The sequence below is a fragment of the Falco punctatus genome (assembly GCF_963210335.1).
Source record: "Falco punctatus genome assembly, chromosome: 4".
NCBI lineage: Eukaryota > Metazoa > Chordata > Aves > Falconiformes > Falconidae > Falco > Falco punctatus.
In genome coordinates this window covers 24,608,611-24,621,335 of record NC_137583.1, presented here as the reverse complement: position 1 = coordinate 24,621,335, position 12,725 = coordinate 24,608,611, and the positions used below count along the sequence as shown (strand labels likewise).

General features: G+C 40.8%; 1 protein-coding gene across 1 annotated transcript; it reads right to left on the bottom strand.

The window, feature by feature from the left end:
- Positions 1-4,759: 4,759 nt before the first annotated feature.
- TRH (thyrotropin releasing hormone) lies at positions 4,760-12,144 on the bottom strand (the record flags this gene model as incomplete). The annotated part of the gene is made up of 2 exons (XM_080387673.1): positions 4,760-10,673; positions 11,850-12,144. The coding sequence occupies 2 exons, from the start codon at positions 12,142-12,144 to the stop codon at positions 10,087-10,089; spliced, it is 882 nt and encodes a 293-aa protein (XP_080243799.1). The 3' UTR covers positions 4,760-10,086.
- Between the last annotated feature and the right edge of the window lie 581 nt (positions 12,145-12,725).

Below are 12,725 nucleotides of genomic sequence, written 5' to 3'. Positions count from 1 at the left end.
CTTTAAGCCATGTCTGAACAGGGAGGACCCTGGAGCAGTCATTGTGGAATAGCAGTTATTCTACATTAGCTCCTATATAAAATCCTGCTCTTCCTGTGAGCATCACATTCAGTCATCCATGTTACAGAAGGAAACAGGGGGAACAAATTTGGGGTAGCTACAGCACTTTGAATTTCTGCTTTCCTGGATTCATACTAATTCTGAGAGTGTTCCTTATCTTGGCTGATCCCAAGATTAGGAACTGTTGAATGCAGGAATTACAGTATTTGCTTCTTTCTCTAATACAGCTAGCAGATTTTTGAGGATTCAAGTATGTTTCTAATAGTAAGTACATCTGCTTAGTGCTGAAAAATTGAAATTATTGCCTATGTGATAATACCAGCAGAGTCATTTCATTCCATTCTTTGGAGCAGGCACACGTTTCCTTCAAGGAAGGCATTAAGTTTGTGGATTAGGCTCACAGTTTTGAAGTTTTCTTTAATTCTGTGCCGTGTGAGTTGTCTTTTACAGTTCTGAAGGAAGTCAGAGGAAGGCACTGTAGGCAAGCCTTAAGAGAACAGTTTGTAAATCCTATTGTATGTTCCTTTGACTCATCAAATATGAGTTTGGCCCTCAGTCTTCATTTTTTCTGCTTGCTTATATCTTATGATGTTGATTTACACAGAAGTATCCCTGTGTCACCCTGTGTTTCTGCTGCTTCTGTCAGACTGGAAGCTAAGAATTCCATTAGCTCGTCCATAAGACGACAGTTCTTCTCAAAACAGGCTGGAAAATCCAGGATTTAATTGATTCCCATCTCTGATGAGGCACTTGTGTATGAATCTGAGGGCTTTGGATGGGGTAGGAGGAAGTGGGCAATTGGGGATGTGAAGGAGGGCATTGCAGTGTAATGCTTGAGGAAGACAAACCTGGAGCAACACAGGGTACTGTTTTTCCCAATTGTATTACTTGGAGGCAGAGAGCAGGAATGAGCCTGAGGCTCAGTGCCTTTGAGAATTCACCTGTGGTATCATCCTCCTTCCCTTGGATTTGCTGGAGCTGGGCAGTTTCCTGGCACTGAGCCATGCTTGTGCCTTGGAAAAGCTCAGGTGGAACCAGCTACCCCTCCCTTTGTTGTTACCTTGCTCCTTTTGTCCAGAACCCTGTTGAAGCCAGTGATACAGAACTCACTAACCCAGTGAAAGAATGCTCCAGCAAAATACAAGTGTCTCTGAAACAGCTGCAAGATCTGTGTTTGGATGGGACAGTATGTGAGTATGAGAAGGACGATAGTGGGAATAAGTGAAGAACAAAAGACGAGTAGATGCAGGGCTTGTAGCGGGAGTTCTGTAAGCATTTAAGTTTTCCTGTTTTGTGTATTTTGTTCATTGAGTGGGTGTAGGGAAGGGACAAGAGAAAGGGGTGGGTGGGGAATAGAAGAGGTGCCTGTCACTAGGTGGCACACCAAGCACGTCTGAGAGCAACCGAAGACATGCTGGGGGCCTTCGCAGTGGATTTCAGAGCACATGGGGCTGCGTAGCCATTTAAAACGCTTTTCTCCTGCAGCAGGCAGGATAGTCCTGCCTGTTGAGCAGTGAGGCCCTGATGACCCTCGCTCGGTCCTCTCCTGTCATTTAGAAGTAGTAAGAATTGGGTATAAGGAAAAGCAAGACTGTACTGGACAGCAGGCTCTTTACTTAAACCTGCCCTTCTCTACAGCTTCAGTAACTGCTCATTTTGAAAAGAAAATTCTTAAAGGCTTATTAAAATGGTAAATGCAACAATCGAAGTCTAATAGCCTACTGATGGGACACAGATAATACAGTGAGAAGGACTGCCTGTGGTGAGTTGTGTCAGGAATGATAACATGCAGGCATGTGCACCAGAAATTAAACATTTAACTGACTCTATAGTTAGTTAATTGTGCTTTTTTGGATGTACTACGTTTGACCACAGACTATGAGAACGCATCTTGCCAAATAAATCTTTTTGAATTACTGGTCAGACACCATGCAGTATCAATCACTCTTGAAAAGATCAATATCAATCAGTGTTTTGAAAGAAAAATGTCATTTGTTTGTATGTTTCCAAATATAAGTGGTCTTTACACTTCCTGAGGAACTCATTCCCCAGTAAGTGACTACACCTGTTTAATATGATTTGGATCTTTACCAGAGTATTAGACTTTTACTGGGAGTCTCTCAGAGGGAATTATTGAAGTGATAATGTGAATTAGCATGCCAGGTGTAGTGATGTGTTGAATGGTGTCTGTTTACTCTTAAAGGGAAGTTTGGTCTCCTGTCTCCCTAAGACACGTTCCTTTACAGAGGTGGAGTGTAATCTATGTTTGTGCTGGTGTAAATGAGAATAGACTTTGGCTGCTTGACACTTTGGCTCATCACACTGTTCCACACAGAGAGCATTCACAAAGTGGAAAATCTAGCTCAGTCTAAAGCAATCCTGTTTATGTTCCATCAAAAATTGTCTTCATCCAGGTAGTTGCAGTAGGAAGAGAGGTATTGGGGGACACATTAAACCTTACTGAAATGCTGCAGGTGCTGTTGGGGACTGCATTTGAATCATTAATGGCTTACCATTGTGAATTAGTGTAAATGAGCAACAGCCCAGGAAAGGAATGTGTTCCAAACACTTGCTCAAGAAGCAAAGCCAGGCATATACTGCTCTGTTCTGCCACTGGAATATATTGTAAAGCTCAGCCTGCAAAACCCCATATCCATTATGTAACTCGTCCTGCTCTGTCGTGCTCAAAGCCCTTTGCAGACACTGAGTAAACAAGTTGTAAAATATGTTTGTGTGTTGTTTTAATAACTCAGTGAGTTCTAAGACCTTGTCTGTTGCAAAGTTGGTCATTGCTACTGATGTCCAAGAGGTGAGGCTTCAGTGGGAATACAGCTGAGGGACACAGTCAGCCCAGTAACCGTGGCACAGTCCTGGCAGAACTGTGTTGCAGTTAAATTCATGTATATTCTTTCAATTCTTGTAATGTCTTCAGTGTCTTTTGGAATGTTAAATAATGGGGAACCTGATCCCAGGACAGGAGAGGTAAATGTAGACTGAAAGTAATTCTTAATCATACCTGTTTACTTCTCACAGAATGCAGTAGAACATTTTTGCCCAAATATGGCTTACTCACTGAAAAGAAGTTTAAAATATCTGTAAATTAACAATGTTGAGTTCAGTATAGACTTTGAGGCAGGAGAGTGGAACCAGAGTTTCTAACCAGTCCCTAAACTAAACAGCTAGTTAGTTTCAATTAATGCTGTGTTTAGAATTGGCCTGAATTCAATTTTATGATTTAAAAAAAAATCTCCCAGCGCTGAAATGGGTAGCGCAAAATTCTTCCTACAACATAAAGTGAACTTTAATTTTCATTTATCTCAGAAAATTTCATTTGATTGTTTAGGTGGATCTAAACCAACATTTTCTGTATTATTCATTTTGTTCAGAGAACTAAAAAATTTACATATCGCTGTTCCTTTTAACGAAACTCATATTCAGTATACTCCAGTTGCTTATAGTAAACATTTTGATACAAACCAAATTTGTTTAATTAGTCTATGTAGAGGGTATGATTTTTCCTGTGTTTGCAGACTCATCAATCAAAATTGACAGCATGGTGATTTGTAAGAGCTGTAGATGACAACTTTTTGAGCCTTGTTTATCTGATTTGCCTATTAACTGCTTCAGTACCGACAGGCCAGTCATCTACTCAAGTTTATCTTGTCCCTTAACACTGCTGAAGAATCTGGCATATTGGTCCTGAGTGCCGTGGAATGGCACCACGTTTACATATATAAAGAGGAGAGACAGGAATATTCAGAATTTCTTTGTGTTTACATTTTATTTAATGTTTTAACGGTAGGATTCATATAGCTACAATGTCTAGATTATGCTCAGGGCTCATTTCAGATTTCCAGCACACCCATGTGTGACTGCTGTTTCCTGTAGCCTCTCTTGTCTTCTATTTCCCCTACAAATTTGTATAGCAACCAGTTCACATCTTGAAAGTGGCATGTCTGAAATCAGTAAGTGGAATACTCTCAACAGTGGGTATTTGACAGTGAATGATTTGTGATTATTTTTTTGTTGCAGGGCTGTTGCTGTCTTCAACACCACCTGCTTGTTCAAGGAGCTTGCTTTTTGTCTTGACTGCTTTGGCTCAGAGAACCTTTCATAAAGTCTTACTATATTTTTCATGTCTTGGCTTTTGTCTCCCCTCTTCCTGCTCTTCTTCTCTCTTTACAGTAGCTTCTTCAGGCACCTCACACATGAGTAGCAGCCTCGAAATCGAGGGAATTTATGCTGGAAACATGCTTATCTATGAAAAGTAGTCTAAAACAGCAATCATATTTCAGGCAACCTCTCCTAGTTTTCCCAGTCATAATCTCACATTTTCCTATACCAAGCAGCTATTAAAGTGACTTTGCTGTGTCATACTCAATTGCATTCAGTTAGGCTATCCATTATAGAGAGCAGATGGCAATGAACTAACTTCTTTTCATATGGCAAACTGGATCCTGGTTTACCTCCACCCCATTCTACACGAGTATTTGCATGATTTATGAAGTCTGGATTTTCCTTGTTTCCAATTCATGTGAAGATGAGGAAGGTGCAGTGTGTGTTGTCTGTGAGTAAATGAGGAAGATGTTCCTTTGGTTGCTCAACACTTCCTGTGCCGCTGTGTCTGTGAGATCCTGCTTTCTTGTCTGGATTACTGCTGTCGGTTCAAACCAGAGTGACTGAAATAAACTCATGACTGGGGTCATTCCATTGTATCAGTATCTGACATGCCCCGTCTCTGTCAGGAGTCAGTATCATGCTTCAGCATACCAATGCAATTTGTGATCTAATAAGATTTTGGTTCTGCTTTACCTTCCTTCAGCCTGTGCTCATTCATCTCATGTAAGCAGACAAAGTGAATTGGCAGGTAATTGATAAACGTCCTTTTCTTCATTTCCTTCTTTGGACTTTTAAGCTGCAGTGGCTTCATCAAGGAAAACAAACCACAAATATCTTCACACAGGTCTAAAAGTAATAGACAGGTAGACAGCTCTGTTTTCTCAAGGAACATGCCCATCTGTTTTTATCAGATACCTCTGTTCAACCTGAATCCTTCCTCATTACCCTGTAGGAGTGATGAGTTCAGGCTGTTATTGTTGGGAGGGGGTTGTGGACTTCTGCCCTCTAATGCAGGTAGTCCACATATCAGTTTTGTAAAAACGAAAGGATTTCCCTGTCTGCATCTTTGTGTCATATCTCTGTACAGCCTAGACGTCACCCAGGCTCATCCCTTCTGCAGTGCTTTTCCTCTTGACTTCTTTTGATAGTTTTTATTAATAGCAGTGTACTGACTGATGCTTTAAAATTGCAGCTGGCTGTTTAGTGTTAACTGAGTGAATTACCAAGCAAGCAGTGATTCTACTTCAGCTGAGGTGATGATGATATTTTCAAACTTTCTCCAACAAAATGGGTCATTAAAAGTAGTCATATGGGCATTTGTTGGGGCCATGTGTCCCTTGGAAACACTCAGCCCATGCCAATTACAGTGGGCGAGCAAAGAGGTCAAGGCTGGTAAGTGTGTGGGAGGGGACGCAGGAAGGTAATTGTGAGAGAAGGTGAAACTAGTTGCAGAAATTATTAATTATACAGCTTGTTCACATCAATCCCCCACCCCACCCCCCTTGAAAACAAAGCTCATTTTGAAGACACTTGTAAAATTTGCTCTTTAGGAATGAAATTCCCTTATGTCTTAATAACGGGTAACATACTAGAAATTTAAAACTGCAGTAGAATAAACAAAGTACTCATCTGTGCATGGTTGTTTTACTCTCAATTAAAGCTGGAAATAAGATTTTGCATGGTTGTGGTGCCATGTTAGGGCTAGTGCACAGCTTTGTTCTGTGGACCTAATCCAGATTCTGCAAAGGACAAGGGAGATTTTTTCCACTGGCTTCCATGACCTTTGGACCAAGTCTGCTATTGATTTGTTACCATACCTGAAGAGCCATGGACTGTCTTACAGACAGATAGTGCACTTCATCAAGGAACTTTGCAACTGAAAGGCCCTGTTCTGCTGTTACTAAAATGTGCAAGTACGTTTACATGTGTGACTGAGCAAAGCTAGTAATGTGTAGGTGTTTGCATGGACGTTAAATTGTAATAAAAGATGACAGGGGAAGGTATACGATGAGAGCTGCAATTAACAAATTCTTACCTTATAACTAAGTAGTATGTATCTGTGTAGTTCATGTTGCTAAGAGATTGCACTATATTTACTGTTTAAAGTGGCAGAGTATTGTAGTATAAAAGCTGGTTCTTCTCTGGTTAGTCCCTTAGCCAAACTCCAGAGCCAAGTTTTTAGGGTGTAGGTAAATTTAACAGAAACTTAACTTCAGAACTTGTGCATATGTGTGCTTCGTAGCCACAAAACTGTCAAATCACAAGTGGCAGGTGGTCCTCTGAGGATGATGTCTGTAACAGAAAGAATGTTGCACTTGAATGACGATAGGTATGTCTGCAGCACTGCAGGAGGCAGGAGGAAATTAAGGGAGAGAAAATTTTCAGGCAGACACTGAGAGAAAATGCATTTTCAATCAAAACAAAAGTCTGGACAAAATTTATTGGCAAGATTGAAATATTGTGTTTGAGTTACTTTAAAAAAAAAAAGATAGGAGAACTCCTAAAATACGTAATCTTTTTCCCCAATGAAAACCTTCCCTTTCCTTTTCTCAAATGAGTCTTTTCTGCAAGTAATAGAACGATGGAGTAATTTTTGCCACTGAAAGTAAATGTTAGCTTTTGTGGAGAAAACCAGGATTTTTGTTTTCTTTTTGTAAATGGTCTTATGTTTCAAAAATGCATGGAATTAAGGTTATCAGATCCCCCCAAGTACAAATTCTGACCTACCTGAAAATTTGAGTTCAGTGATTAATTTCATTCTTTCCTAAGTTGCACTTGTAGCTCTATCTCCAAGTCTTTTCAGAGATAATGTAGATCCATGAGCCATGTTTAGCATAATCAAAATAATCATGTAGGCACAGAAAGCCCAGGATTGAAGAGAACTGCAACTAGCAATAATCAGACAAATATCTGTGGAAGATTAAGCGTATCGTGCTTCATCCTCGTGGGATTTCTATTGGGGCTGTCACTTTTCTGGCTACTTGGCAATGATGGTTGCATTTTTACAGTGCCTCGGTAGCAGATTTGCTGGCTCTTTTGACTGTAATATACATGGGAAATATGCAGAAAGTTGTCCTGTATTCAGTTCTTTTTCCAGTATCAACTTCTTTGAATTTCCAGGATTTTCAAACCCAGGTCACTGGCAGAAGCTCAGGACTTTTGACTCATGTTTCGGTGTCCAAATTGCTCTGTTTTCTGTGCATGGACATGTATGGGTCCTGATGCTGGCCTGACGTGCTTCTCTGAATGGAAATCTGTGTCTTGTCCTTTGAACTGGCCTATGCAACTTGGAAGGGAATCTCACATGTGGTCCCACCCCTGCCCAGGAATCCCTGAGAGTGTTTCTGTCATTTTCCAGAGACCTTTTGCTGGAGTAAAAAAGTTGGTTTTTGGTTTTAAGTAACTGAAATGTGTCAGAGCTCTCCCAGTATTTGCTTACATTGTGCCTCTCCCAGCCAGGCAAGTGCATTTTCAGCAGCTCTAAACTGAGACAAATCTTAAAACCTGTAGGCATGATATTAATGACCTGATGTGTTTTACTGTAAAGTGCTGTCAGCTGGGGCTTGGCTTTTTTTTTTTTTTAAACAAACAAACAAACAAACCCAACCAGAAAAACCCCAAACAAAACAAAACCACACACACACTCCCAACAAAAGAAAACAACTCAAAACCAATGGAAATAATTCCTTAAAAAATTATAGTAGTGATAGTCTTGCTTTTAAACAGGTGACTAACCCCTGGCAGAACTTGGCATCTCTGCAAATACTGGAGCACTCTGAACTTCAAAAAAAAGAAGATGGGAAAATTAGACATACATAAAATCAGTTAAAGCGCATCTGAGATTTACTCAGCGTGGTAGATTTTATAGGCAGTAACCCAGTAGCTTGAACCAGCTGTTTGCACCTGCACATTAAAAACTGAGCGTGGGCTTTGGTGCTTCTCTCCCTTTCCCACCTTGGCTTTCTTGTAGCAGCCACTGCAGCATCATTGTCTTGCAGGAACTGTGATGTGGTTTTGCTTTTGCCTATGTTTACACACTTGGTCATTTTTTTCCTTTCTGTTTTTCACTTATTTGGGGCATTTTGTAGGGAGTGGTGGCGGTTTTGTGTAGTAGCATTCCCTGAGTTCTAAGAAGCATTCATAAATTGCTGGAAATGCTATATTTTAGAGAAGTCTTCCCCCCCTCCCCCTTATACAATGAAAATTGAACGTTTTAAAAGTCACCGTATAAAGAAAGCATGCTGAAAGAATTCAAGGTGTATGGGTGTATGGAACATTCCCAGCTACCTCCTTTGAGAATTTCATCTGCACTTGTGAATTAGAAACCCCCTGTCAACAGAAGGGGTCTGCCAGTTGTCACATAGATTAAACAGTGCATGATCTCCAAAGTTAGAAGTTGTTTGATAGACCATGTTAAGCGTTGATCAGCCTGGGAGCATCTTACTTCAGTGAAACTCACTGAGATGGTTAATTATTCTTCAGAGTAACTAAACCATATGGCAAAACTAACTTCTGTAACCAAGGCAGTCCTCTGAGGCACTGAGTGGGGAAACAGTCTTGTTTGAAAGGAACACTCAAGGCACTTAATGTGTCTTGATGGTATTGAGAGGGATGAAAAGATGAATGTCAGTGCAAAACATACTCATTTGTTTATAAAAAAATAACATTCTAGTGAAATACTGACGTACTATAACCTCTTTGAATGTACAAGAAGTGGTACAAATAACAGTGCACTCAATAAGTAAGCACTAATTGCAAAAATCAGAAAATACTGTTTAGACCTGTGAACAGGAAATCAGACTTCTAGTAAAAGTTCCCTGTGAACTAGGTGACAGGGCTGCTGTGGGTTTAGCCCAGATGCATAATTTTGTGTGGGTAGAAGGTTTAAAAAGGGAATCATGTCTATATGCAAATCATCCTTCCACTTCAGGAGCGAAACAGTTTTATGTATAAACATGTGCTGACCACCAGCATGCAAGATTGTGCCTAGAAAAATACCCTTTGATGTTAGTTTGTTTATTTTTATTTAGCTTGGGTTAGTTTTATGTTTTTTCACTCTATTGCGGTATATTTGCACAACCAATAAGGACACACAGACTTGACTGTTGATGTTTATTGAATCATTCATATCAAATAAACACTTTTGGGAGTCTCAGCATGGAAAGTAAAAGCATTCCTTTGAGAGGAGAGACACTGGAAATCCTTTTTGGAAGAAATGAATGTCTGCTTGTTTCATTTTTAGATGTCTGAGGAAAAGGCATGATTTCAAGTGTCATGACTGAAATGTGGATACACCAGGGTGGGAGTTCTAGTATGGGTTATATGCAGTCAGGTTCACAATTTGGTATTGAGATGCTCTGGCATGCCTTAACCCTTTGCACAGCCTCTTAGATGATAAGGGAGTTTATGTGCCAGTTCCAAGTCAAACTATGAAGTCAGTCATCTAATCTTTCCAGTTGGAACAGTTCCTACCTGTGTTTAGTGCTTACTGTCTGGACAGATTGCAGTGTGCAAGGGTTCAGTTCTCATTAATGTATTATTTATAACTGAAAACCTATTCAATTTAATTTTAAAATAATTGGCATATGTTGTTCTTGTTTCTCCCTCTCTATTAATATACTGATTTCACTGATATGGGAGTAAACCATATAATTATTCCACTTTAGCAGCATCAGAACAGATATTTAAAAGCCTGTTTTAGTCCTTTGGGAACAGAAAATTGGACACACATTGGGTTTATTCTGAGGTCTGGGCCCATAAGGAAATAAGCGCTTTTCCTAAAGTGGAGGATTTGAAGACTAAGATAGATGCAGAGGTCAGCAGCAGGAAGGCAAAAGGGAGTGAAGAGAATTTTATAGTGATCTGGCTGTTTGCTTCACCAAATGCAAAGGATACACAATTATTTTCTCATTCCTCTGTTTCACTTTCCCATGCTGATCTCTTTCCTGGATGCTGGCGTTTTTCTTCTACCCTGTCTTTGCTAACATTTTCCACTAAATCAAGCAACAAGCTGCCTTTTTTACAGGTGAAGGACTCCTGAAAGCTGCAGGGGCCTGCATCATCTGAACTGTCAGAATTCCAGTGCCTTTTTCCAGGGTGCTGGTGTTTCTCGCTGTGTTGGTCATTTAGGTCTATGTCATCATTCCAACCTCTTTTACTAGGATGTTGGTGATTGTACATCAAATACCTTCTGCCTGGATGCTGTCTTTTGGATAACTCATTCAAGTAGGTTAGCTGTGCACTAGGGATGTCAGTGTACTGATTCACTAGTGACCTGCTGCTGGGATGCTGTCGCTTTTTCAGCTCCAGGTAGCTGTCAAGGTTGTCTTCTCTCTCTCTTTTTCCTGGATGCTGCCTCTTCTGAATGTCTTCATAAGATGCATCTTCCTCGACATCCCTTTTTCCAGGATGCTGTCTCTTCTCCAGGTCACTTAGGTGCTTTTTCCCAGGTTGCTGTCTTTTGGAAAGCCATTCTGGCAGAGGGGCATTTGATCCTGTCCAAGGAAAAGAATAGTATTAATGATCCCCCATAGTCCTCACTAAGGAAGTTGAAATGGGAATTTGTGGAGTTCTGTGGTGCAGGATAATAATTTGTTCTTATTATGCCCATTTAACTAAACAGAAGTATATGGTCTTGAACTTCATCTCTCTGGATGGCATCTGTCAAAATGGTTCTGCCACATTTTTAGCAAAGATGGATTATCTATTTAGAACTAGCTGCAGCTGGATGGAAAGACATGCAATGACAAAGCCTAATGTGTTGATTCAGGTAAATGTGTTGGATTTGGGTAAAGGGAAGTGAGTAAAAGATGCTGAGCAACTGAAAGAAATCAGCTGCAGGAGGTGGGGAAGAGCTGGAAGTGAGCACAAGACAGGGAAAGGATAGGGCTGCGAGACCAGTAGAAGCAGGGATGTGGACATTTGAAAACTAGCTCAGTGTTTCCAGCTACCAGTCATAACTCTGTTAGTATCTCCTGCTCATTCTTAAGCTCTTTTTAATATTTCAGGTCTTGGATTGACCTGACCAGCTCTCAGCATTCATGTGTAGAGGGGAGGAAGGCTTTTTCTATGGGCATCTGGGGCTTGCTCCTTTTTCCACTCTGAAAGGACTCTGTGCTCCTTGTTGCTGGCAGGCACCTAGGTGCTGCTTCTTGCAGTGCCTGAGTCTGATTTGTTTCTGCTGCTGTGACTAGTGAGAGCAGAGCATCTGCAAGCTAGGAGGTGGCAGACGCTAGAGCAGCCTCTGCATTCCCAGCCACAGAAAAGCCCAGCTCTGTTGGGGGTGTAGAAACCAGTAGTTTGAGGTAGTAGGTGAATGGCAGCACTCCCACCTCCAAATTAACATTAGGTACAGGGTCCGAAAGTTGGGAATGTCCTCTTAGAGCTTCCCTAGGGAAGCACTTGCCAGACAGGCAAGTGTTCTGTGACAGGCTTCTGCCTTCTTGCTATGCAGCAGCTGGTTAGTGGTGATACAGCATTGCCTAAGCAGGGAGATCTTAAAGAATAAAGCGCCTTTTGAGAACTCTGTGTCAGTGTGCTGCAGCACACCTCCTATCCTTCCCCTGCCCTTAGCTAGAGTAACAAATACATATGTTAGAACCTGGGAACTATACGCTGGACCAAGTACTATGCCAGCATTACCAGATGGATATCCTTGGTGTTATATATACCTTTATTCATCTCTTCTTCCTTTTCAGCTTTCTTGAGGACAGACTGAAGAATGAGGCTTTCAGATCTCTGCAGGATGTCATCCAGGGGGCTTCTTCCCATGGTCTCACTTCCCTCCAAAAGGGGCTGCCCCCTGCTGAGTCGAACACCCCACAAGGTGAGGCAGACGAACAGCAGTGGCAGCTGGATAGATGGCATTGTGGGACGGGGAGTCTTACAGCTTCCACTAGAGAGAGAACAACAGGGGAGGAGGATGGAGCAAACAAACCTAGTAGCAATAGCAATATTTCCAGACATTGGAAAAGAAATCTGGCGCTGCTATAGGGATTAAGTCTTTCATGAGGGTCCTTCCTCATTTATTATTAACCTCTCAGTTTATGTCATATTCTTCAAAGAATCTGTAAATTCTTCATAATTAAAATCAGGCACTTGTTAATTTTTCTGGCAGAATAAATATGAACATTTTAAGCACCTAACTTCCTGATGCACAGATAGTTCTGAAAGCCAGTGATTTTGCTTTGCCTTCTGCTGGGAGGTAAAAATAATTTGCTTCTTGAACTCTTGTGTTTACTGATTCCCCACATGAGGTACACACACATATACCTGCACTTACAGTCTCCACCAGGCAATTCCCTTTGCTAAAGGTTCATTTAAAAATAATACTGGGATTTGCAGCACTTTCATTCCACCTTTAGTTACAGCCCAACTTTAATCGTCCATTAGTTTTTTAATATCTATTTCTATACATTTAAAGTAGCTGTGTGTCTATTTGTCAATATAGTAATATAGCTATGCTCTGTTGGTCAGGGATGTTTCTTGCATTGGGGAAGCACCTCATTTTTTTCAGAGACACAATAATAATGGTTATCCTCTATTAC